Source organism: Tenrec ecaudatus, chromosome 18, assembly GCF_050624435.1.
Source record: "Tenrec ecaudatus isolate mTenEca1 chromosome 18, mTenEca1.hap1, whole genome shotgun sequence".
NCBI lineage: Eukaryota > Metazoa > Chordata > Mammalia > Afrosoricida > Tenrecidae > Tenrec > Tenrec ecaudatus.
The window spans coordinates 2,416,871-2,443,975 of record NC_134547.1 but is presented as its reverse complement, the minus strand read 5'-3'; the positions used below and the strand labels follow the sequence as shown (position 1 = coordinate 2,443,975).

Here is a 27,105-nt window from a genome sequence, read left to right as displayed (position 1 = left end):
ATCATAGCATTGTGAATGAGGGGGAGTGCAGAGTGGGGACCCAGGGTCCATCTGGGGGAAATTGGACATCCTCTTGCAGAGGGCTGTGGGGAGGTGACGAGCCAGACAGAGTGCAGTGTAGCAACGATGAAACATACAACATTCCTCTAGTTCTTAAATGCTTCCTCAACCTCACTATCATGATCCCATCCATGCCTTACATGTCTGACTGGACCAGAGGATATACACTGGCACAGATAGGAACTGGAAATACAGGGAATCCAGGACAGATGAACCCCACAGGATCAGTGTTGAGAGTGGCGATATCGGGTGGCTGGAGGGAGGGTGAGGGAGAAAGGGGGAATAGATGACAAGGTCTACATATAACCTCCTCCCCGGAGGACAGACAGCGGAGAACTGGGTGAGAGAGACATCAGATGGTGTAAGATATGATAAAATAATAATTATTTATAAATTATCAAGGGGGAGGAGGGAGGAGGGAGCAGGGAGGGAGGAGAAAAATGAGGAGCTGATACCAAGGGCTCAAGTAGAAAGCAGGTGTTTTGAGAATGATGATGGCAATGTACGTATGACTGTGCTGGACACAAATGATGTACGTACGGATTGTGAAAAGAGTTGTATGAGCCCATAGTAAAATTATTATTAAAAAACAAACAAACAAAATAAACTCCATATCAACATCTCTCCAGGCTCAATCCCCAGACTGAGGTCAGACCTATCCCACCCTCCAATATTCCAGCCAGTCCTCACACCAACTCTCCCCCTCGACAGCTCTCTTTCTTGCTCAGTGGGGTTTGATAATCCATGGCCATGGTCACACACTACTCACAGATAGTACCACATGGTTAAGGTTTATTGCGGAAGGTAAGGGGTTACTATTGCTCAGGATACAATTTGGACAGGACCGTCTCTTCTCAATGGGGCCAGCAGACAGGTATCTCTTTGTCTCTTGGATTCCCAGTCACAGGCCTCTTGGGCTTCTGCCCTGCGTGTGCAATGTTACAAAGCTCTGTTTAGAGCGGCCAGTAATTGTCCACAGCCAATCCATCTTTCCATATGCATCATCTCAAAGGTGCTCAGGTCCAGCTCCTAGGGTTAGCACCCAGGTCTCCCAATTAAGCACCTGGAGATATCCTACTTCACAAGCCTACCTCCCACTAGAAAGCACTCGGCTTGACTTGCTTTGTGGGCTGGGAAGGCCATCACTCTGTCTCATGCTCTGGTTCTTGGTTCTGGTTCTGAGGCTACTGCTCCTCTGTCATTGTGCTAATGTTGTGGCATCAAAACTGTCTTCTGAATCAAGGTGGTCCAAGGAACAGCAATCTTGGTGTTCAAAGGACAATCTCTCCTCCTGGTTCTTCCCTCTTGCAGGACTTGTCTAAGCATGCTCACCTTGTTGAAGCAACAAGGACTAAGCTAGTGTGTGGACTGATGCCAAGACTCAAATGTAATTAGAGCTCCTTTTGTGGACTTCCGTCTTTCAAGATCCAAGTACATTAGAGTTGGCACTCCAAAATCATCGCTCTGTTTTTCAATTGATCTTCGGAGTCGTCCCTCCCCTGAAGTTGCACACAGGTAACAGAATTCTCTGCTACTTAATGCTGACACAACTAAATCCAACCTCCAACATATACTGTGATCTCTGTAGGCTGGAAATGATTCGGTTGCAATTTCTCTAACACTTGGACCTTGATCCTGGACCTTGATCCTGCTTTATAAAAATGGTTCCTTTCTCAATACTATGCAGCATAGTCAACACCTTGAAGGTTTGAATATTGGAATCATCAGTCCACGCTTGACAGCAAATTCTTGGGATGGCTTCGGATTATTTGTGGTTTGAAGGCATTCCTTTTCCCTCAGTTGGATATCGACTTGAAGATCTGAAATCTATCAAAAATGAATTTGTAGTGAGAGATGAAGATTTCATTACACTTTCCTATCCAAAGTCAGGTAAGGAGACAGGATCTGAATTTAGAAAGGCTGTTGAATCATCTTATTACTGAGTAGTTTTCTGTGCCCCACACGTCTCTCTGTTCTGGGGACTACAGTGGTGTCCTTTTGGATTTTATCTGGCTGAAGTGGGGTGTTTCTGTGGACTAGTGACTATATCCTGAATGTTTTCTGATCCTGGCTTATTCCAACCTGTTAATTTTCCTAAGAAGCCTCACTAAGTCGTTAAGTATTGTCTTTGACTTGTGTGCAGCCATTGCAAAGGATTATGAAACCGAGCAGAGAAATAGTGTGTTGTAGAAGGAAGAGGACATGATAGACTATATAACGGGAAACATGGAAAGTGGAGGCATGTCTGACCCCTGCCTGTGGCACTCAGACTTCAGCTAGTAATTCCCTTCTCCCTTGTGTACTTAGCCAGAAAAGGTCATATGTGGTCTCCTCACTGTGTTCTCACATACCAAGAAAATCTCAAGCGTTCCTGGTTACTCTGGTTGGGAAGGAAAAGTCTGGAAGGGTAAACAATAGGCAAGAGGGTATACCTGTTAACTGGGTGAAATGGAAGATAATGATTGACAGGATGAAGAAGAATTAAAACATCAGGAGCAACAGAGAAAGTGCTTCAGATTTTTGGTAGAGTTAAAATTGCTGAAATCATACACGATGATCTGTATGCACAATAAAAACATTAACTAAACCAATGAAACTCTATCTACTTTAGGCTCTGAAGGAGTACTTAATATTTCAGGATTTCTACTATGGAAAACCATAAAACTGAGCACTATCTATCAGGTAACAACTTGTAGGAAGCAAGCTAGGTGAGGTCGTGTGAGACAAAGTTTCATAACTGAAAGCAACCAAAAGAACGATCTTTTAGCCCGAACTCCTCTCTGACTCTGTCTCTGGGTATGACTTCTGTGGGTCAGGAGACACAGTCATCGATGATGGTAGCACTCCAATGAATGATGGAGTTTGCATTTTTGTGGATATTTTCTGCCTTAATTATTCTCTCTTTACATTACGTCATGTAATGCAAGAGAGTTATGGTGGGTTTATGGGGTATGACAAAGGATTAAATTATCAAATATTGAATATTGGATGGAGAGAGAAAATTTTGAGCAACAGAAACTAGCGTTGTAGGAAATCAAAATAATTTTCTATTCACAGAAATGAAAATAACAGTGTGTTTCAAGGATAGAGAATGACTTGGAAGGAGAAATCATCTTAAGATGAGAATGGAAATGTAATGGGGTCCCAGTCATGGGTATTGTGGGTGAATTAGTAAGTGTTGTAGGATAGGATTGTAAAAAAAAAAAAGGTCGGGTTGCATTACCATAGATCAGTTGAAAGAGGTGACCCTCCTTTTACTCTCTTCATTTCAGGCACCCATTGGCTGCTGGAGATCATCAGTCTTATTTACTCCAAGGGAGACCCCAACTGGGTTCAATCTGTTCCCATGTGGGAGCGTTCACCATGGATAGAAACTGAAGAAGCTTATGAACAATTACTAAAAAAGGAAGGCCCACGCATATACACCAGCCACCTGCCCATTCAATTATTTCCCAAATCATTCTTCCATTCCAAGGCCAAGGTAAGTTAATAATGACAACATCACAGTTGTATATTTCAGTTGAATGCCCGTGTCTTAGAGGCAGAGCTAACATGTGATTCATGAGAGAGAGAGCATAATAGAAAATCTTGAACAACTCCACATTTCCATATCCTAGATAATCTCCTTGTTGTTGCTTCAGAGAATAATCAGACTACATTAGTTAAATAAATGTTTGCCTCAACTCAGTCTTAAACACTGTCGACCTGTCTCCTCATGTAAATTTCCTCAGTTTCAAATCAACTCTTAAAATTCCAAGAAATTTTGAGTTGTAAGCTCATGATGGGAACCCAATTTTAATTCTCCAAGCATTATATCGTCCATGGATAACATGTCTTATCCTATCAAGGATTCCACCTTGTCTCTGATGAATTATTGCAAGCTCTAACATGGAGGGTCACCAGGGATATAATGTGAATTTGTACTCTTAGATTATATTTTTACATCAAATTACAGCAACAGCATTATTTACATTGCAAAAATATTTCTTAACCCATCATATCTGGTAGTAGAAGCATTATAAGAATATCGTAGGAGTGTTGATTGCTGTCGAGTACTGTCAAGTCATTTCCAGTTCGTACCAATCTTATGTACCACAGAATGAAGCACTGCCTGATTTAATGGCTAATATCTTTTATGAGCACAAATGCAAATATGGTATTAAGGAATCCCCAAATATCCACCGCTTCAAGACTGCTGCAACACTCTCTCGTGTCCTCTTCCCCACTGTATCCTTCTCCACAAGTTTAGGCTCCACAATTCACTGCAACTTTTCACAGAGCTCACCGATCTTCAAGGAAACGGCTCATGTAGCAGTGAAAGGTGGCGAGTCCCCTATCTGTTAGTCAGACATCGGGCTGGGGGATTCTTCTTTTTCACATGGTTACAGGGACTGACAAACCCAAATAGGCAGGTCTGACCACATGCTACTGAGTCCATTTCCAAGAACAGTGGGGTGAGATGATAATCAGCTAGATCCAGAGCAAGAGGTAGAACTTTGCCAGGACATCAATATCCTAGTCAAATACAATGACATGTTTCTTGACAATCTGAAAGCCCCTCATATAATGACCATGCCCTCAAAGAACCTTCCCCTACTTGAACCAAGCAAGGCAAGGGTTGGAGGCGTGATCACTGGGGTAAAGGTGATGACCTGAGGCACACTGCAGAGTAAGGGTAGTGACTCAAGCATCAACCCATCCTTCCTCTACCTCATTAACATCATGGACAATCATTCTCAAATGGGACCATAACTACAGGTATTTTGTTGTTAGCTATCAAGTAGATGCAGACTCATAGCAAAGCTATGGCCAACAAAGCAGCATACAGCCCAGTCCTGTGTCATCCTCACAATTGTTTTTATGTTTAAGCTAATTGTCATAGCTTCTGCATCAATGCATTTCATTGTGTGGCTTCACTTTCCCTCTGAACTTCTACATTGCCAACTTGTCCAAGTTGCTTGACACTATGTATTGTCATCGTAACTCCCAAGGAACTTTCTGGATGTACTTCTTCAAAACAGATCTCTTTGTTCTTCTGGCAATCCATGGTCCTTTCAACATTCTTCACCAAACACCACAATTCAAATATGTCATTTTTCTTCTGTCTTCCATCTTCATTGTCCAGCTGTCACAAGCATTCGAAGTGATGGAAAATGCTATGCCATTAAGTTCAAATCTACTTTGAGGCATTCTCAAGCTGACTGCCAATGAGTCAAGGCTGACGTACAGTGAACCCCAGAGTTTCCGAGACTGTAGCTGTCTACTGAAGTAGAAAGTATAGTCTTTCTCCTGCAGAGCCTCTGGACCATGTGAATTTCAGCCCAGCCAGTAACCACTACACCAGTGGTTCTCAACCTTCCTAATGCTGTGACCTTTTAATATAGTTCCTTATGCTGTGGTGACCCCAGCCATAAAATTGTTTTCATTGCTTCTTCATCACTGTAATTTTGCTACTGTTATGAATCGCAATGTAAATATCTGATATGCAGGATGTATTTTCTTCATTATTACAAATTTAACATAATTAAACATAAAGCATAGTGATTAATCACTAAACAATATGTAATAATATATTGTGAAATATCTATGCATTTCCCGATGGTCTTAGGCGACCCCTGTGAAAAGGTTATTTGACCTCCAAAGGGGTCGAGACCCACAGATTGAGAACTGCTGCACTATGACATCAGGTCTCCATTCTTTGAGGCATAGAAGATAGGTTTACAATGCATCACAAAACGGAGGACAGTTAAGTCAGAGCATTATACGGAGGATGACATGATGACATTGATTGACAGAGTGAGTGGTTGTAACAATGGGCTCAAAGATAACATTTGAGAGGATGGACCCTGACCAACCGGTGTTTGTTCTGTTATACAGAAGGTCATTATGAGTAGGAACTGACTCTACAGCACATCACAGCAGCAACATTACAATGTGTAATTCAGTCTATTCTTTGGATTTCATTATGAAACCTCTACATTATTAACCCTATACATCTGTCTGGCAAGTGCTTGGAAAGTGTTGCTCTAGTAGGGGTTCTGAGGGAACGACACTGAGACTTGGGGTATTATATGCCTGGAATGTCAGTGAAGGTCTCCCAACAGAATGCAGATCTCTCTCCTGATACACCTATTTTTTTGTGGTACAGGCCCTTAAAAGTTGAATGGTTCCTCAGGAGTACCCTTGCAATTGGGTGGGGGGAGAAAGATAATGGGGCACAGGGGCTCCTTGTTCCAATGTCAGGAACAAGAGAGTGATTGTATTTTCCAATGGTTATATATACTGGGGCGTACAGATCTTTGGAAAGGCATACATATCTTACAGCAAAGATATTACAGTCAATGGGTAATCTTCTTCACTTAGTGCTTATTGACCTCGGAAGCCCCTGCGCCCTCCCCAGGACATCAATCTATATCCTTACCAGCCAGAGACATCAGAAGAGGGTTTGCTACACTTTATGGTGTATGGGGTTATAGAACCTGATTGCTCTTACCTACAGATAAACTTCTGGCACAGTGACTAGCCAGAGGCAGGAATGAGCCATCTTTTATCATAGCTCCCATATGACTTCTTACTGGAGGGCTATTGGGCAAGGCACATTCTGGGCCCGGAGAACATGAATTTGAATGCATTTCTATCTCAGAACAATGGAGATCTTTCTCCTCAAAGGGCCAGTTTTCCAGACCCATGGTTCCGAGGGTAGAAAAAAGGCCAAATACAATCAACTAAGTCCTCAATTCACCACAATTCCCTCTTATGATTTAAGTTTTCAATTGGAAAGGGCCACAAAATGGTCTAACATTCTTCCAGGGGTTAATGGACATTCCCTAGTCCTATGCTAGACTACCTAACATTCCTCCCTGAAGGTATATGGACCCAAATCTTAGGGGTCCTGAGCAACCACATCTCTAGCTACTTCCTGCTGTCAAAGGGGTGAAGTGGGGTTTTGGGTCCATACACTTCCTACTCTGTTAGAAGGGGTTGTTAATTTAGGACCCAGGATAGATAAGGTCGAGGTGGGTTTAGGAGACGGTGGTCCTGGAGCTGGCACACATGGTTTAGAGGCCTTGGTAACCTGAGAACTGGAAAAACAAACAGACAACAGGTGAACAGTTTAAGGGAGACAAAGGTAAGATTGTAAGGTGGCAGTGTCCTTGAAGTTAGGTTAGTGTAACAGGAAATCAATAGAAATTTTGGGATTAACAGGCCTGAGAGTTTGGTCACTGTAAACACAACAACGGGGTAAAGGCGTTCACTGGCCTAAAGGCTGTGAGGGGTATGAGATAGAATTATCTGTGTATCCCTCATCTGTCCTGGGGTGGCGACGAAATACCATCCTAAGACCGTCCAGTGGCTCACAGGAGTATTCGTCTGCAGCCTCTGCCTCAGAGGGGTCAGATAGTGAGGGTTTCCAGGGTTTCACCCATGTTTGGTGGATCCAAGCACTCTGCCCTGGAACTTTGACAGCAGTGGGCATAGAGAGAATTACTGGCAAAGGTCCTTTCCAGACTGGCTGGATCTGGGAATTAGGGGACCCATCCTAGATCTCCTGGCTGGCACAAGGGTGGTAACTTCTCCTCCCTTTGGGTCTGAGTGAGGCCAAACTGATGGAATGCCTCCTGACACTGGGCTACTTGGGTGGCATATTGCTGTATTAAGGCTACCTCAGAGTCTATAGCTGGCTCTCTTATAAGAAAAGGCTGCCTGTATAAAACTTCATAGGGGCTCAAACACGTAGATGGCCGTGGGGCAATCCTAAGATGCAGCTGAGCTAAACCCTTTACAGGGGTAGCACACTTAGCTTTGCCAGGGACTTTTGTGCCCCAAACTTCAGGAGTTATGTTCTGTTTCCATGGTTTCTGTGGGGGAATCTGAGGCTCCTCCACTGTGAAGAACAATTAGAAAGCTGTAGAGGGACGAGGATGAAGCCCGATGACTATGCAGGTGTGCAGCTTGGACAGTATGTCTTGGCCTAGGAGAGGAGCTGGACATTCAGGGATTACTAGGAAGCTATGAGAAAAATAGAAGTTATCCCTAAGACATCTGAGAGGTTCAGTAAAATGTTTAACTGCAGGTTTTCCTGACACTCCCAGGATGGAGCAGGAGTGGGGTGCCAGGGGTCCAGGGAAGGAAATAAGGACAAAGAAGGTGGCCCCAGTGTCTAAAAGGAAGTTCACCGATCTTTCTGCCACGTCGATGCTCACCCTAAGTTCCAGACCAGTAACAGCTATCTCTTGCTGCTGGGCTGTCCTGACCGGGAGCCTTTAATCCTCCTCCTCTATTATCAGCTGCACATTGGCCAATGGGCACCTCCCCTTCAGGTTTTGGGCCTTAGGACAGAGGCCAGCCCAGTGGCCAGTCTGCTCACAATGGACGCATGGCGTCCGAGGAGGCTTTTTCCAGTCAGGGCAGTTTCTAGCCCAATGACCTGGTCGCTGGCAAATGTAGCACTTGGTACCTGGTTCAAAGGTCTGGGAAACCTGGGAGGCATTCGACAGGCATCTGTTATTGAGTGCAATTTTCTCCTTCTCCCGGGCTCGAGCCTCCCCTTCCTGCTCTCTGTTATAAAAGGTCGTAATAGCTTAATCAACCTTCTCCTCTGGGGTAGCTCCTTCAGGCTTTTGCACTAGTTTGTCGAGTTTCTTGCGAATGTCCTGTGCAGACTGTGTGAGAAACTTGTCCCTGAGCAAGACTTGCAACTGATAGGATTCAGTATCTACAGCAGTGTGATTCTTTAGGGCCTCCTTTAGCCGCTCTAAAAAGCTTACAGGAGACTCTGTAGGTCCCTGGTGAATCGCTGTCAACTTGGCATAATTAATGGCCTTTTGCCTACCTGCCTTTAGTCCACTTGTGATGCACATCAGGAAATGTTCCCGTGCCCACTTGTCCTGAGGCTCACTATGATTCCAAGCAGGGTCTGTTAAAGGTACAGCAGTTTCCCCTACAGGGTACCTTTCATTCATCACATGTAACTCCTCTGCAAACTTCCTAGCACCTTTGAGCACCCGCTCTTTCTCAAAGCCTGTCACAGTCTGTCCCAGTATGACCATTACATCTTTCCAGGTTAGATCACAGGCTAGGGTGAGGTGCTGGAAGTGTTCTATGCACTGTTCGGGTTTGTTAGAGTAACTGCCCAAGTCATTTTTACTTTGCTTGAGTTCAATTAGAGTAAAAGACTTGTAAATTGCTTGGGGGCCAAATTCCCCTGCTGCCTCTACTACAGGTAGAATATTTAGGACTTTTTCAGGGTTGGGGTAATAGTTCCCCTCGAGTTCAGGGTCCCTTAGGGGGTTCTGGGTGCCCTGGGAATGAAGATCTTTGTTCTTCCGCAAAAGAAAGAATGCTCTAACATACGGCATCTCCGACCACCTCTCCATCATTCCACAAAAATGTTCTAGCTGTTGCAGGGTTGGAAGGGAAAGTGTACCATTGGCTGGCCACGATTCCCCTTTCTCTAAAACATACTGTGGCCAAGTGGAATTGCAAAGCATAATCAGTTTCTGTTTTTCCAGCTTTTCCAGATCAAATCTATCTAATTCGATAGTACACATCCGAGGGGGCAATTTCTGGGTATCGAGCTGGTAAGTCCCATCTAGAAAACACAAAACAAGGAAGGCTATTGAGAGCTTGATGCCGCAAGGTCAATAACCGCAGATTCAGTGCTCACCTGTGGGGTGCCATGAATCTGAGGCCTCAGGGAGGTACCCCCACCTGAGGGAAGGGGTTGAAGACCAGTTGCTGCAGCCAACATTTTGGTCTGACCGTTTACTAGACCACAAGCTAGGAGGGCCACTGCGTGGTGTGGCCCCATGGCCTTCAGAGACACCTTCCGGCAGGAGCAGACTCTCAGATCTCTGAAGGGAAGGGACATCTATCCGGCAGCTCGGGGAACCTTTAAGGAATCAGAATTTCTGTCTGGAACATCCTGGCGGCAGAGCTGTATTAAGAACTGTCCCAGAAAGTTCCTGAGGTAGCATCACTGGAAGGCGAAAGTTAACGTTGCTTGGGCTCAGCTTCCCTATGTCTTTGGCCTAGGCACGGGCAACGGAAAGCCAGCCAATAGCAAGGAACAAACCCACCCTGGTAGAATACTAAAGCAGCTTGTTTGAAAAACCAGGAGAAAGCTAAAGGGAATGGAGGGGGAAAGGGCAGGGGCTAGCTCCTGGGCCTAAGCAACCAGCTACCTAGGCACCGCCCCTCCATGTGTTTGGAGCAGTGGGCGCCATCTTGGCAGGGTCACGTACTCCATTGCCCTGTAGCCAAAATGGCGGACACCTGGTGGTGCCATGCTGCCAGGGCGTGGTGACTCATGTGATCCAGAAAATGGAGGCCGCAGCTTGCAGCCTAGAGGAAAGCCCACATGGGGCCAGCCACCTGAGCCAGAGTCCTGCAAGAACCAACAGAGTTTACGCAGTCGCACGCAGCCATCTAGCTGGCCAGAGCACAAAACAGGCAATTGAGATACAACGAGGTTTTGAAAATGGCAATTCTCCCAGCCTGCAGACCACAGCATCCTAGCCCCCTCCCAGGAATCCAGCCTGGGGAAGGCATGCAAGCTCCGGGGAAGGCAAGCACAGAAAGGCAGATGTAAAAATACTGACCACTAGCAAGAGCAGGCAAGAAGACAGACACAAAAGGATGGGGCTGCAGCAATACATTACGAGTGTCCCCATGAGTCGCTTCGCGGAACCATCACCTACCAGATGTTGCCGGAGCAGTTCTTGCTTGCTTCCCAGCTACTCGCCATCTTATATATCCGAGTCATGGTACCACGTATGTTAGATCTCCCGGAGCTAGATCTATACCTCGGTCCTTGGCTCCGCTCGAGAAAGAATTCACGCCGAAGCCTGGTTCGTGATCCAAGTGAGTTTTTATGAGAGTTAGAAGAAGTTTCAGGTTTACACGGCACCCATAGGACTCCTCCCGAACATGCAGCCTGGTGCAAGCTGCTCGGCGTCATGCAGAAAAGTGTCGTTCTACTTTGGGCTCCTGTCTTTTCAAGTATTCCATGGGGACACATGGTGGATGACCCCTGATTGACCCCATTGGCTGAATTGAATTCACCTGGCCTATGGGGGCCAATCCAGGTGGCCTAGGTGGGCCAATCCAGGTTTAGCGCCCACCCTACCGGCAGGAAACCTGAACTTCTGAGCATGTGCAGTGCGCCACTCCTTTGTTTCTGTGGCTTGATTCTCTGGGCATGCGTTAATGGATATTCCCTAGTCCTATGCTAGCCTACCTAAGTTTCCCTTAAATCCCCGCAGAGTGTTTCCAGTTAAAGACCTATCATGTAAGGTTTCCTTATATGGATGATGGGTTACACATGAAACAGTAATTTCCCAGTCACATTTCAGCATCATTTGTGCCGCAAGTCCATTATTTGAAAACGGGGTTGTAGCTCAGACATTTTCTCTTCCAGCCCATTGTCCACATGGGCTTGAGTGGCCTAGAGTGGATGAGAGTCTGCATAAGATGTTGTGTTGATAGAGCCCTGGAGTGTCTGTGTGGGGACAGTAGCAGTGGCAGAAGTTGTTGAAAGTCTAAGAAAGACAACGAGTGCCATTCTTACTTATCAGCGGAATGGTTCTGATGCTCGTGGTAACGCCTGTGAAAGCAGGCGAGCTGGTGCTGAGGTTGCTGATAACGTCTGAAAAAGTAAGAAATCCCGTGTTGTCTTCCCAATCCCACAGGCCTCTCCATGCACTGTCTCCTCCTTCCCAGGCTGCCCGCTGCAGAGGACTTCGCTTTCCCCGGAAAACACATAAAATAATGGTCTGTGGGTTGTTAGGACCTGGGTGCAGAGTGGTTGTTGAGGGGATGGTGATGCTCCATCTTCCTTGGTGGCATTGGCTGGAGAGGCCTGTCTGCACTCTCCTTCCCCTTCAGAATCAGCCCCTCCCTCTGAGCTGTTCGGAAACCTGGACCCCAAATGAGGTTTTCTTCCTTCCTCTAAGTCAGTGCTTCTCAGCCTATGGGTCACGACCCCTTTGGGGATCCAACAGCCCTTTAACAGATGTTGCCCGACATGACAGTAGCAAAATTACAGTTATGAAGTAGCAATGAGAATAACTTTATGGTTGGGGGGAGGGTCACCACAACATGAGGAACTGTATTAATGGGTCACGACATGAGAACCACTGCTCTAAATCTTTTCCAGGTCTCGGGTTTCTCGGGAAGGGTCGGAAGGTATCCTTTTGCTCTAGGTATTTTGTAAGTTTTTGCTGGAGAGAGGAAAGTGGGGTTAAGATAGCTGAATGAAATTTGGCATATATAGGATTTCCTTTTGGCTTCCATTGCGTCTTCCCCTTCCATTTTAGTAACTGAGATTTTAAAATGCCGTCAGTAGCTGCCAAGGGATTGTTTGCGGTGAAACCAGTTGAATTGCTTGGACCATGTACATTCTTATATGAATCAAGAAGCTCTGCCCGCCGAGCAATGACCGAGTACAGTGCCCATGGAGTCGGTTCATAAACACCGGGCATCAAATGCCTTGCTGAACTTTCCTGACACACAAAGGAAACATCCAAAGCGAGAGCATCTTTTTTAGAATGGCTCTTTTTCTCCTTTTTCTGAATTACTTTATGTAGCCTCTCTCTTTCCCGAAGGTTGGGATGTTTAACTGTGACTACAGCCTTAATTAAATTGTGCTGCTTTTTAGGAATTATACACTGTAGAATTTTTCCACTTTGCTGTATCTTTTTCTGGCTAGATTTATTCCCTCCACATGGGAACCAGGAGCAGCTAGAGTCTTTTCCTTGGGCCATTGTTGAGGACTAGTGATGCTAACTCCTGAAATTTTAGAATCATTCTTTTTCTGCTTTTTCTGAATTAATTTGTGTAACAGATCTCTTTCCCATAAGTTGAGAGATTTAACGGTGACTACAGGCTTAATTAAATTGTGCTGCTTCTTAGGCATAACACACTGTAGAATTTTCTCCCTTTGCCGTATTTTTCCTGCCTAGATATTTTATTCCCTCCACGTGGAAATCAAGAGCAGCTAGAGTCTTTTCCTTGGGCCATTGTTGAGGACTAGTGATGCTAACTCCTGAATTTAAAAGATCTAGGACCTTTTTCCTTCAGTTTTAATTCCACATAGAGGCATTTGTGCTTATCCGTAACAGCATTCCCAAACCCACTCCATTTCCTAAATGTGGGTCCGAACCTTCAAGCATCTTTTTTGCATGTGCTGTGAGTGCTCTCAATAGGAACTAAAGGAAGCAAGCATTTGGCTTATGCAAGCTCCCATTTGTATACTCCAAGTTCTCCTTCATAATCTTCATTACCAAACTCCAGTAACAATTGGAGCACCTAAAGCATTCACGTTAGATTTTTCTCACAACAGACCCACTGTGCCCTCTGGTCGGGGTTCCCAGACACTGCTCTGAACCACTGCTGGGGTCCCCCTGTGCCCAGGTAACCTCTTCTTGGCTAGGCGAATCTACTGTTGCATTGTCTCTGGTGGTGGGACCGCGTTGTAAGGCTGATTAAAAAGACTGTGTGTTGGGCTGGACTGGAACTGCTGTCATTGGGCTCCACTAGGTTGGTCTCTGAGCAAGGCCTGTTCTGTTTCCCACTGGGCCGTGTCCACTAAGGGAACGACTTGGCTGCTGACTTTAGAAGGGCACTGGCTTGCCCGGTGCTTCCCCTTTGGCAGCTCGGGCAGAGTCCACGTTCTCCTCCACTCGGCGTGCCTGGGCCATTTCCAGTGTGCGCTGTGGAAATTTCTGACTTTCCTGCACTTAAGACATCTTCCCTTTGGTTCCGTTTCTAATTTTTCCTTATTCTATTGTTTCTCTACTCTTGAAAGCAAAGGTGCCCTTTGGCTATGTTCCCCAGGCTGATTCTTAACTTAAGGATAATCCTCTTCTAAAGTCTCATGGCCTCTGTGTTCCCCAGTGCTGCACTCTCCTGGGACATGGAGGCTTTGGTCATGAAGTTTTGTTTTGGGTCGGAACCTGCTTCTGGTTTCTTCTAACAGGTCACCATACTCATTCAAAAAGACTTTCATCTGCTTTTGTAAATGGGACAGCTTACACAAGACTTTGCATTAAGCTCACTTTTATTTCTTCCTCTAACTGAAGGGATTCTAAGACTTTTAACTGGAGCCCACAGAGATAGGTCTTAGTGGGGATAATCTCCCCTCTCTTTAAATTGGAAGCAACCTTTCCTCAGGTCCATAGATCTAAGGTCCCTTTCTCAGCAGTGTATATTTTTCATTGTTTGTAGGAAATATTCATGTTTATTTTCATTATTGCTCCATCCTGTTGTGTCAAGAAATAGGTGAGCACAATGCAATAACTTTTAGATTTAGACGTACTTTTACCTTACCCCATAACACTGTTATATACTACAAGCCACCTACAGAATTCTCACTTCAAAATAATTTCCTGATTCTAACCTATCCTCAGTGGAGTGGTGAAGCCATTGTGCTGGGAGTCTGCTCTGCTCCTCATAAAGTCTTTCCTTGGGGCCCTATGTTGAACACCATTTGCTGTCCCATGTTGGGCACCAGTTTTGGAGACACAGGTCCCCAACAGTTAAAAGGGTCCTTGGGAGTGTGAAAAATTAAGCAGACCGCCACAGGGGCTCCCTGTCCCTGTATCAGGACCAAGAGAGTGAATATATTTTGATTGTGTATTTATCATGTGGCTTAGACGTCTTTCAAAAAGCTTACATGTTATGTAGTGAACATATTACACACTCAAGGGGTAATGTCATAAGCGGGTAATATAATAAGCAGGCAAGGAAATGAATTATCTTCTTCACCTAGTGAAAGTTGACCTTGATCACCCCTAAGTCCTCTCCAGGACAGCAATCTATCATCCATACCAGCAAGAGAACTCAGAAGAGGGTTGTTACATGTTCGTTACATGTTATGGTGGGTTGGGCTATAGAACCGGATTACTCGTATCTACACATAACCTTCAGGCATAATGACTAGCCGACATGGGAATAAGACTTCTTTTATAGTAACCTTTCTAAGATGTCTCCTTAATAGAGGGCTTAATATGGGGCCCATTTTCAGCCTAGAGAATGTGTATTTGAAGGTATTTTTTTCTCTGAACAGTGAAGATTGTTCATCAAATACAGCCACTTTCCTAGGCCCATGGCTGGGAGTTTACAAATAAGACCAAATACACTCTACTAAATCTTCAGGTTACCACAAAGCAATGTCCGACATTTGGGGTTTCTGAAAACAATTAATGGAATAAAACCATATGGCAGCCAAACATTTTGATGAAAAATGATGTCTCCTCCATTTTCAAAAATCCCAAAGCAAGGGGAAAATGATGCATTCTTTCTCATTGCCTTGCTTTCTTGTTCAATTTCAGATGATTTACCTACTCCGAAATCCCAGAGATGTTCTTACTTCCAACTTTTACTTTTTTAGACTACTAAGTGGAGTGAAACATCCAGAGACATTTGACCAATGTTTTGAATGGTTTCTTCAGGGAAATGGTGAGTTTGACTCGATTGTGGAATCTGAATGGAAGAATGAATTTCCAGATCTTCCCCGCCAGGATGAACAATCCCATAGCTTAGACAACCATATTATCATTGAAACTTACTTTTGTATATACTTCTGGATGTCCAAAGTTCAAGTAATTGTTTAATACTTATCCTAGAAACAATTTTATTGACACATAATTCACGTGCCATATAATTCAATGGTTTGAATATATTTTTTAAAAGTTGTGCCACTATTACCACAAGAATTTGTAGAATATTTTCATCACCAAATGGTTCTTACTGGCCAAAATGAAGCTGTTGGCAGGGTCTCCTTTCTTTCTGGATGTTTTGGAGACATTTCTGGGTTTTTAAAATTTTTTCCGTTTTCACTTTACCAACACTAGAGTATGGGTATAGCAAGAACACAGCATCAGAATTGGAAGAATACACAGAAGCAATCTCAGTTGTATAGATAACAGAAGCTAGCTTGCCGAGGTAAAGATAACTTGAAGCACGTACTGATGAAGTTCCAGGGAAACACGCAACCTTCAGGATGGAGTACAGTTTTTGGTAATATAACAAACTTAACTGTGCATTTAAACTTGGTGCACCCATTTTCTATGTAATTTCAGTTTACTGGAAAAGATCCAGGCATATAGAGATAGATCAATGATGATAGATAGATAGAAGATGTAGGTTGGTGATAGATGCAAAGGACTGTTCAATTTAGCATTACTTGTAATAGCAAAGAGATAATAAAAATCCACATAGTACACAAGCAATCCAATGAAATATTCTCCAACTGAAAATTTAAAGAACACTGCTATACTGTGAAGACTGATCTCCACCATTCTTTTAAGAGGCAGAGATAAAAACATGGAGGAAATTGTGTAAGTTATTAGTTCCATGCACTTAGATGGATGACAACCACAGGAAACTGAGTACTAAAGATGAGACAACAAGACCATGCAGTAGAGGACAGTTGGTTGTTGATGGAGGTGGGGTGGCTCTCCAGACGAAATTGCAAAATACAGTGAGTTCAAGCTTGTCCTATCCATTTGCTAACTTTATTGCCCCTCAACCTCCAAATATCATTTCTCATCCACATAAGTATGAAACAGTTCTAAAATACCTTATTTTACATGATATCAAGTGATTTCCCACTGAAGTGGTGATTGCAAAACCTATTTGTCATGCTTTTGGTGAAAGAAACGAGACTCTCCATGACTTCACTCCTTTATTCTTCCAGTGCTTCTGACTTGCACACGTGGGCAAGGAATAGCCGTGCAACTGAGCACACACAGATGCCCCAAAGAGCCTCCTTTCTCCCAACCTCTCTTTCAGTTCCGTATGGATCATGGTTTGACCACTGTCAAGGCTGGCTGCAAATGAGAGGCAAAGAGAATTTCTTGGTGGTCACATACGAGGAGCTGCATCAGGTAAATAAAAGAATTCGCTCTCCCTCAACCAATTTCACTACAGTATAATTTCCCTCTTTTGTTTATCTTTATTTCTTCAGCATTTTTATTATTGCCCTGAACATAAACACACTAAAATGCTGACCCATTTGAGAATTCTCACATCCTCATTCATTGCTCTGGATTACATTTTTGAAATTAGGCAACTTTTCTCACTGTCCAGATGCTATGCCCTCTGTAACACGACTTGTGTGGCGCCCTGGTAGCGCTGGACTCCTAACCAAAAGGTGGTTTAGAACCTCCTGCTGCTCTCCGTAAAGATGTACCGTTCACTTCTTGTAAGCATGAATAATCTTTTATCTTTGCTCATTTGATACAACTGAAATACTCTTATATTCTTGCTTGTGATCTGACTTTTACACTCTGCATACTGTGAAGGTTGTTCATCCTTGTGGGGCCATCATTCAGGCCTTCATTGCTCCTCATGGTCCAGTAGTGTTGTCCTGGTACATGTATGTTTCACGCCATGTTTATCCACGAATTCTTATTCCATTATTCAATGTTTCTCTCCTACCCTTTGAACCAGAGGTTCTCTCAAGGAAAGCTACGCCCCATCCTGCCTTTACTCTCAAACTTGCGTAGTCAGGACTTATTTGTTCAATATCTGCACATTTCCCTTTTTCAATGTCTGCCCCATGCACTAAGGAAGGGATCAATTGCAAACCCATTGTGTAGGAGCAGTGACCATGAAGACAAACAAAGCATCTACACAAACAGCCTGTTGCCATGCAGTTGAATCTAACTTATGGCAGACTCGTATGTTGTGATGCAGATGTACTCTCATACGGTTTTCTTAGGGGTACTCTTTAAGACATTGGGTCTTCATGATTCTTGCCTGTGATCTCCTCTCTAGGGGAGTTGCACCTGCTAACCTTTTGATTAGTAGCTGAACACAAACCTAATGGACCACTCAGTGTCTGCGATCTCTTTCAAGGGTCTAGGTCTTTGCAAATCATAGGCCCTTTGATATGATTTTGAACTTTAAAATGTGATCATCTGAGAATGTGCTCTTTATGATTTCAATGTTTTCAACATATTAAGGCTTGCTTTGCGACCTAACAAATGGCGTACTGTAGAGCATGACCCGCATGCAGTGGAGAATAACGTGTAATGTGTTGTTGGATGAGGTGTGCTGTACATGCCGCTGAGTCCAAGTTGGCTGAGTGTGCAGCTCACATCTTCTGTTTCTCGGTTGAGTTTCTTGTTATGTCCCCCATCAAGAGTGGTTAGTGTCTTCTATTGTCACATTGTTTTTTTTCCTTCCATGCTAAAAGCTGCTTTATGTATTCTGTGGATATTTTCTTTGCTGCATGGATAACATTACTGCTGTGTCCTCTTGTTAAATTAACCTTTCCATTATTATATCACATGACTGTCTCTTTTCCCAGTTTCTGCCTCAGTATTTTGTCATTAATGAAAATTGCCACTCCTACTCTTCCCCACCCCATTTTGGTTGCCATTTGTTTGGTAAATGCTTTACTACCCTTTGATTTGTAACTTATGTACGTGTTTCCCTTATAGTTGAGTCTACAGTGTAATTTTTTTTCAGACAGGAAGTTTCCTTATCCAGTCTGCTAGTCTGTCTCTTAAGTGGCACATCTAATCCTGTCCACTGAGTGTAATTATCACGAGGTATAAAGTCATTATGGCCATTTGTGTGTGTGGTCCCGGTGATTTCTCTGTTTTTGTTTTTAAAAATAATTTTATTGGGGGTTCATACAACTCTTATTACAATTCATACATCTTATTACAATCCATCCATTGTGACAAAGACTTTTGTACATTTGTTTCCCTCATCATTCTCAAAACATTTGTTTTATACTTGAGCCCTTGGTGTCAGCTCCTCATTTCCCCCCTCCCTCCTGCTCTCCCCTCCCCAATGAACCCTTGATAATTTATGAATTATTATTATCTTGTCATATCTTACACCGCCCGATGTCTCCCTTCACCCACTTCTCCACTGTCCACCCCCCAGGGACGTGGTTATATGTTGGTCCTTGTAATCTGTTCCCCCTTCTCCCCACCATCCCGGTATCACCACTCTCACCACTGGTACTGAAGGGATCATCCTTCCTGGATTCTCTGTGTTTCCAGTTCCTATCTGGACCAGTGTACATCCTCCAGTCCAGTCGGATTTGTAAGGTAGAAGCGGGATCATGATAGGGGCTGGGGGGGGGGGAAGAAGCATTCAAGAACTACAGAACAACAAAGCCCACATGGAAGAAGCACATCAGCCTATACCAACATGATCGCTGAAGGCAAAGCGGGTGCACAGCAAATGTGGTGAAGAAAGCTGATGGCGCCCAGCTATCAAAAGATATAGAGCCTGGGGTCCTATAGGCTTGAAGATAGACAAACGGCCATCTTACTAAGAGACAACAAAGCTCACATGGAAGAATTACACCAGCCTGTGAGATCACAAGGCATCAAAGGGATCAGGCATCAGGCATCAAAGACCAAAAAAATCATAGCATTGTGAATGAGGGGGAGTGCAGAGTGGGGACGCAGGGCCCATTAGGCAATTGGACATCCCCTTGCAGAAGGGTTGTGGAGAGATGAACCAGTCAGAATGCAGGGTGCAGTGTAGCAATGATTTCTTTGTTTTATATTTTTTCTGAGTTTAGTTGAATCTATTTATGAGTTTGTTTTCATTTCTTTCATTGATATGGTTTGTGTGCTTACTGAGTCCTTATGCATTTCCTCATTTTTAATTTGGTGAGAAGTTTTATTCAATTTCTTTGTGGTCATCTCATAATTTATTATTTTCTTCCTATTTTTAAAGCAGTCTGTTCTTTCTTTATCTCGTCGTGATTTCCTCTTTATGTAGAAATTCTGTAACTACACCACTTATGTTCTCTCTCTGTTTTGTCCTTTGCAGATTGACATCTGTAGTTCCCTGTTTTCAGTCTTGTAGACTCTTCTGTCTTCAGAATTCTTTACTGAGTTTCGACTTGGAACCATGTTGTCATGTGTCCTGTAGACGTATTTTCATCTGACATCGTTGATTTTTATCTAAAGAACTCCTTTAATCTAGCTTTAAAGGCTCGTGTCACTTAAACATTTTCCTTATTTTGTGTTTGTCTGGATATGACTTAAGTTTGATATCATACTTGAGGAATCATTTGCTTGGTAACTACCTTCTTATACATTTTCTAGTATAGTTTTGTATGTATCATCCCATTGCCCCTTGCCTGCATGACTTCTGCCAAGAAATTAGAGATTGATCTTACTGGTTCACCTTTATGCCTAATATTTAATTTCTCCCCATATTCTGTGCAGGGTTTTGGAAAGTTTACTTACAGGTCATGGTGATTTTTCTTTAAGGGTTCTATCCTATTTGAAGCTCATTGAGCTAATTGAGAGTCTACCTTCTCACATTTAAATTTTATATGAGGGATGTTTTCTGCCAACAAATATTCACCTTTTATTTCTTAATTAATTAATGATTTTTATCTCATCATTTTGAGGAATTCCAATAAAATTAAGTAATTCTTTTTATGATATTCCGCATAATTTTGACTTTTTAAATATTGATTTTCTGATTGTTCTTCTAACATGTATAGACATATTTAGTTAATTCTGTCTTGAATTGGGGAGAAAGATGAGGCTTTTTACTCCAATAAAGAGTTACCATCTGAGAAAACCACAGATTTAATTCTAGCCTCTCTTATAAAGTCTCTATGAGTTTGAATCTACTTGATGACCGTGAGTTTTCTTTGGTTTTGTCTTGAATTGGTTTAATGATACTTTGCTCTTATATTATCTATTAATAAAATCTTAATTTTAATTCTCTGGACTTGTAGTTGCTGTTTTCTTGTGTGAATTTAAAAATTGTCTGTGTATTTTTTTTAACAAGTTTAAAAATTGTAGTGTTTGCCTGAATTATTCTAGCGTCTTGTCCTACATCAATTTCTGAACTTGCTGGATGGTGCTAAATAGAATTTAAAAAAATCATTTTATTGGGGACTTGTACAACTCTTATCACACTCCATCCATCCATCCATCCATCCATCCATCCATCCATCCATCCATCCATCCATCCATTGTGTCCAGCACATTTGTACATTTGTTGCCTTCATCATTTTCAAAACATTTTCTTTCTACTTGAGCCCTTGGAATCAGCTCATCACCCCCCCTTTCTTCATCCCCCACCCTCCCTCATGAACACTTGATAATTAATAAGTTATTCTTAATTTTTCATGTCTTATACTGACCGATGTCTCCCTTCACACACTTTTCTGTTGTCCGTCCCCCAGGGAAGGGGTTACATATAGATCATTGTTATTGGTTCCCTCTCTCTCCTCACACCTTTCCCTTACTCTTCTGGTATCGTTATTGGTCTTGAGAGGTTTATCTGTTCTGGATTCCCTGTGTTTCCAGCTATTATCTGTACCAGTATACTTCCTCTGGTCTATCTGGATTTGTAAGGTAGAATTTGGATCATGATAGTGGGGGTAGGGGGATTGGGTGGAGGAAGAATTAAAGAACTAGAGGAAAATTGTATGTTTCATTGGTGCTATACTACACTCTGACTAACTTGTCTCCTCCCTGAGACAGTTCTGTGAAGGGATGTCCAGTTGCCTACAGATGGGCTTTGGGTCTCCAGTCTGCACTCCCCCTCATTCACAATGATGATATGATTTTTTGTTCTTTGATGCCTGATAACTGATCCCTTCGGCACCTCGTGATGACACAGGCTGGTGTGCTTCTTCTATGTGGGCTTCGTTGCTTCTCAGTTAGATGGCTGCTTGTTTATATTCAAGCCTTTAAGACCTCAGATGCTATATCTTTTGATAGCTGGGCACCATCAGCTTTCTTCACCATATTTACTATGTACCTGCTTTGTCTTCAGCAATCATGTTGGGGAGGTGCGCATTATGGAATGCTAGGTTAATAGAAGAAAGTGTTCTTGTGTTGAGAGAGTACTGGAGTGGAAGCCCAATGTCCATCTGCTACCTTAATCCTAAACCTATACATATATGCATATATGCACATATATTTCCACATTCTCATGTATAAATGTATTTGTTATATACATGCCTCTATTTAGACCTCTATAAATGCCCTTTGCCTCCTAGCTCTTTCCTTTATTTCCTTTTACTTTTCTCTTGTCCCATTATCATGTTCAGCCTTCATTTGGGTTTCAGTAATTCCTCTTGGTTACATTGCCCTTGGTAACGCCCGCCCAGGCCTCCTACACCCTCCTCACTACTGATTTGGAACATTTGTTATTCCTTTTTCCCTGGATTTGTTAACATCACTTTCGTTTCCTCCACCCCCTCTTCCTGTGTCCCCCCCCCCGCCCCGGAACTGTTGATCCTGTTGTTTTTCTCCTCAGATTTTATATTCAGCCTATCTTATTTAGACAGACCTGTGAAGATAATAACATGCACAAAAACAAGACAGAGAAAAACCATGCAACAAGATACAACAAACCAACAACAACAACAAGTCAATGACAAAAAAAAAACCCAAAGCAAAACACAACAACAAGAAAGAAAAGCTTGCAGTTAGCTCAAGGACTGTTTGTTGACTTTTAGGAGTGTTTTCTGGTCGAGTCTGATGGGGCGCCAAGCCTTGGCCCCAAAGTCTATTTTTGGTATTCCCTGAGGACATCGTTGCTCTGTTCCCCTTGCTGATCTATTCCCCACCCTTAGTGCTTTGCCTCAGTGTAGTGGGATCACATTGGGCAGAATTCCCACAGTGTGTCTCCAGTTTTGTCCCCTGTAGTGCTATGGGTCAGTGAGGGATGTTCTGTCTCATAGTGGGGCCAGCCATATGGTATTCTCCATGAATTGGCTGCTCTGAGGGGGAATATCGTCCTCAAAGCTTGATGGGCCAGGATGTGCTCCACTCTCTATTCCTCTCCTTTCATTTGCTCCCGTGTGCTCTGATAAGACATGTTGTTCTCCCAGAGCTGCAAATTCAGTGCTGTCCTCTGAAATAAATTCTTCTGGGGCACAGGAGGTTTATTGAGCAGTACAGTCAGGATACATAGGGAACAAGGCCCCTGTAGGTGTATACTACCTAAACATGAAAGTATTGAGCCCCTGCCCAGAGCAGGCAGGCCCTTCCTGTTGTCAGTGCTCAGGATTCCACAACTGATTTCTACTCCTGATTCACTTGTTTTCTCAGGTCATTGTTGTTAGAGGGATGTCATGATGAATGGTATTGTCCCACCACTTAGTCCCAGCTCCCCTTTCCTCCTGTTCTACATATTTCTACACTCCTAAACTTCTTTGTATCCAATTTGGATAATATTGCAGATTAGTACAACCAACTTATCCTCTCTCTGTTCCTAGTAGTTTTCATCCTATCCATCTTCACTCTTTATCATGTCTCTTTGTTCTTTTTAGCCTATTGTATTTAACTTTCACATTGTCTTTCATATTTTTTTAATCCTAGGACCTAAGAGCCACTGTAGAGAAGATCATTCAGTTCTTGGGGAAAAAGCTTGGCCCTGAAGAAGTCAACTCAGTGCTGAAGCATGCATCCTTTAAGGCCATGAGAGAGAACAAAATGAGCAATTTCACCCTAGTACCAGATAACATTATGAATCATAGCCAAGGGAAATTACTCAGAAAAGGTAAGAAATAGTATTCTGAATACAGAACACGAAAAAGTGGATAATAGTAACTTTGCTTTTTTTTAAATTTTAAACATTTTATTAGGGGCTCATACAACTCTTATCACAATCCATACATATGCATACATCAATTGTATAAAGCACATCCGCACATTCCCTGCCCCAATCATTCTCAAAGCATTTGCTCTCCACTTAAGCCCTTTGCATCAGGTGTAACTCTGCTTCTATAGGTGTCTAAAGTATTGGGAAAGGGAAGGATTTGAGGCATATAAATCACTCAAAGGTCTTGAAAATACTGAAAGCTCAAGGAACGAATTGGGGAATTCAGAGCTGAAAAAGAAAACTTAGTAAAACAGAGTCTGATGGATGAGTATAGCTTCTGGGGTCATTATGGAGCCTCTGACTGATTTCCTGAGTGTCACACATGGTTACACACTCATCTACTAACCAAAGTTTGTTGATTGGAATCAATCGCGAGTCACGTGATTAATACAGGCCTTAAGATATTCTTCTGAAAGTAAACAGCATTGAGAATTATGTGAAGTGCAGTCTTACCTGACACCCCCCCTGGTTGCCACGAGTTATAGCCATTCAATGGCTACCACTAATGAAAGCAACAATTTTCTAGATACTTTTCATCTTGTAGAGTCTTCTCTGATCTTCTTTTTGTATGTATGCCATGTGTTCTGTTAAATATGTAGTTAGCAGAATAAAAGGAAGCGTGTGTAGGTAGAAAGAATAACAACTATCAGTGAAGGGCTACAATAAAGCTGCTCCCATCATGCAGGTGTGGCCCCTAGCCCTGTAGAAGGAGGGGCGCCTCTCTTCACATTTTGATAATGGGATGTTCGCTCTTCAAAACAAACCCTGAATATGTGAAAAAGCAGAAGAGATGATGTGATTTTCCCCAAACTCCCGCCAACTCACTCACTGTCATGGAGTCAACACTAACTCATAGTGACCCTTTAGTACAAAGTACACTGTCCCCTGTCAGGTTCTGGGATTGTAAAGTGAGAGTAGAAAGTTTTATCTTTCTCCCATAGTGATTGGTGGCTTTTAACTGCCCAGTTTTTGGTTAGCAACCTTTCTTGATCCCACAGTGCCATCAGTACTCCACTCTTGTCCTCATTTATGTTACCATCCTGGTGGTTCTGTTGAGTAAGAGTCTAACTTCTAGTCATAGGTCAGTGGTTCAAACCCAGCAGCTGCTCATCAGGAGAAACATGAGGCCACCTGGTTTAGTAAATAGCTCCATCCTCAGAAACCCTGTATAAGTTTCATTTGAGCAGGACTTGGCCTTTTGGCAGGGGGGCTTTGGTTCCAATGCTGCTATTCTTTCTACCAAACCGATTTCGATGGTGCTGAGGATAGTGGTGAGAGCAAAGTTGCCATTTCTGCAATCCTAAACATTTACTCTTCAGTGACATCAATCAAGTTCTTTATATTCCTCAACCACTACCCCAGCCACTCCCCAATTTTTACATCACATGTAGTAGAAGGTAACTTACCCCTAACATTGTGCCTTTCGTCGCCCCTTCTTCTCATCCACCCGTGTTGTTGTTCTTCGGATACATCGAGTCTGTTCTGAGCCTTAGCAAACCTACACACAACTGAAAAAATCACTGCCCAGTCCTGTGTCATCCTGACAAGTGTTCCCATGCTTGAGCCTACTTTTACAGACTCCGTGTCAATCCATCCTTTTCACTGCTGCTGTGCTTTACCAGGCAGATGTTCTTCTCCAGGGATTGGTCTCTCTGACAACATGTTCATAGTACAGGACATCCTTGCCTCTTAGGACCACTTTGGCCTTATTTCTTCCAAGACAGACTTGTTTTTCTTTTAAGCAACCCTGGCTACTTTCAAAGTTCTTCACCGGTACCACAGTTCAATGCATCAGTTCTTCTTCAGGGGCCAAGTTTCACAAGCTTATGAAGCAATGGAAAAGACCATGGCTTCAGTCAGATACACCTTAATAACGCCCTGCTCTTCAATACTCTAGAGAGAGCTTGTGCAACAGATCCACCCCTGCTAACCATTAATCTATTTTGTTCACTTGAGCAGTGCCTATTCTAGATAATGCATCTAGTTATTGCTATAAAATGGTATTTTATTATTATTCAGTCATCACAATATAATTAGGAGTCAAGCACCAGGAAAAGCACTTTAATACAGATAGCAACTTAAGGATCAAATAGGTGAGGCGACATAAAATCTGAGATTAGAACCATTGGTAATCTGACTCCAGACAGGAGACGTGTATTTCTTCAGTGATGCTGTGGTTGTTGGCTCTGACTTATGGTGAGCTCTTGTCCAAGAGAATGAAATGCTCGCTGGTCCTGCACCACCTTTATCATCCTGGCTATACTGACTCACATTGTTTACCCCATTGGGTCAAGGCACTTCATGGAAGATTTCCTTTCTTTCCCCTGGCCCTCTATTTCACTAAACACAATGCCCTGTTCTGCTGCTCTGTGATTGCATGTTCAAAGTAAGCGAGACAGTGTTCCTGCAACTCCCAGTCAGTGTTTGGGAAACATGGTACGAAGGACAGTGACAGAAGTTTAAAGTAGGTCGTCGGAGACTAGTTATGAATGTGATCTTGACCCATTTCTTGTGTTTTTTTTCCCCCAGGAGTTACCGGGGACTGGAAACATCACTTCAAGGTGGCTCAAAGTGAAGCCTTTGATAAGATGTATCAAGAGAAGATGGTGGGGTTTCCTCCAGGACTTTTCCCCTGGGATTCGTGACTTCTTCCTTTTCAGTCTGAGATGCAGATGGGTTTACTTCACACCCTCTATATAGCCATTTTTAGATGCAACACAACCCTTGTTCTTGAATCCTGGAGAATAAGGCCAGTAGTGATTTATCATATACTTGATCATTGATTACTGCTAGGTACTTTATTAGATTCATGCTTTTTCTGCTCCCCAAAAGATTCGTGCGATATTTTATAAGTATAGAAAATAATATTTGAAGCTCATGCAAACAGTTCCCGTCTTTAGAAATAGAGGAAAATGCTTTGCCACGTATGTGATCAGTTCATAGAAGGCATGAAGCAAGAAACTCCACCCAGAGGTCCAAAGGTGCCATTCTCTCATCAATTGAAAGCCCCAGGCTGAGTCTTCTGCAAAGCTGGAGTGCTTGTAACCTTTGAGTGTAAGCCCAATTAGCTCATTATGTCACAAAATAAGATATCGCATGGCTTTGTTACCACCACAGTAAGAGACTTTCTTTACGTTTATTGAGCCTAGAGAATCGTACAAAATCGACACTTCCCTGTATATGCGCAATCTCTGCATCATGGAATAGCTGATTCAGGACACTATCATTTCTGTGCTCCCTCTCTCCATTCTTCTCTGTTTCCAAAACAGTGCTCACGAGTCTCACTTCTGAAAGAAGAAGTGTGCCTAAAAGACCTGCCTGGTTCATTTCCCCCGGGAGCTGTCAGAAGGGGATGAGGTCAGGAGGGTTGGGATGTATTTAATATGGATCATGGATTCTGGATATAACCTGGAAAAATACCACACGCAA

General features: G+C 43.1%; 1 protein-coding gene across 1 annotated transcript; it reads left to right on the top strand.

Annotated features, from left to right (window-relative positions):
- Positions 1 to 1,814: 1,814 nt before the first annotated feature.
- Positions 1,815 to 26,321, top strand: LOC142432581 (sulfotransferase 2A1-like). The gene is made up of 6 exons (XM_075537807.1): positions 1,815 to 1,950; positions 3,333 to 3,541; positions 15,393 to 15,519; positions 16,855 to 16,949; positions 23,394 to 23,574; positions 26,206 to 26,321. The coding sequence occupies exons 1-6, from the start codon at positions 1,815 to 1,817 to the stop codon at positions 26,319 to 26,321; spliced, it is 864 nt and encodes a 287-aa protein (XP_075393922.1).
- Positions 26,322 to 27,105: the final 784 nt, after the last annotated feature.

Excerpts from the sequence above, each read along its gene's own strand:
- LOC142432581 (XM_075537807.1), top strand. The coding sequence starts at position 1,815 with ATGGCTTCGGATTATTTGTGGTTTGAAGGCATTCCTTTTCCCTCAGTT. Across the intron at positions 1,951-3,332 it reads ACTTTCCTATCCAAAGTCAG|GCACCCATTGGCTGCTGGAG; the intron begins GTAAGGAGACAG and ends TCTTCATTTCAG. Across the intron at positions 3,542-15,392 it reads TCTTCCATTCCAAGGCCAAG|ATGATTTACCTACTCCGAAA; the intron begins GTAAGTTAATAA and ends GTTCAATTTCAG.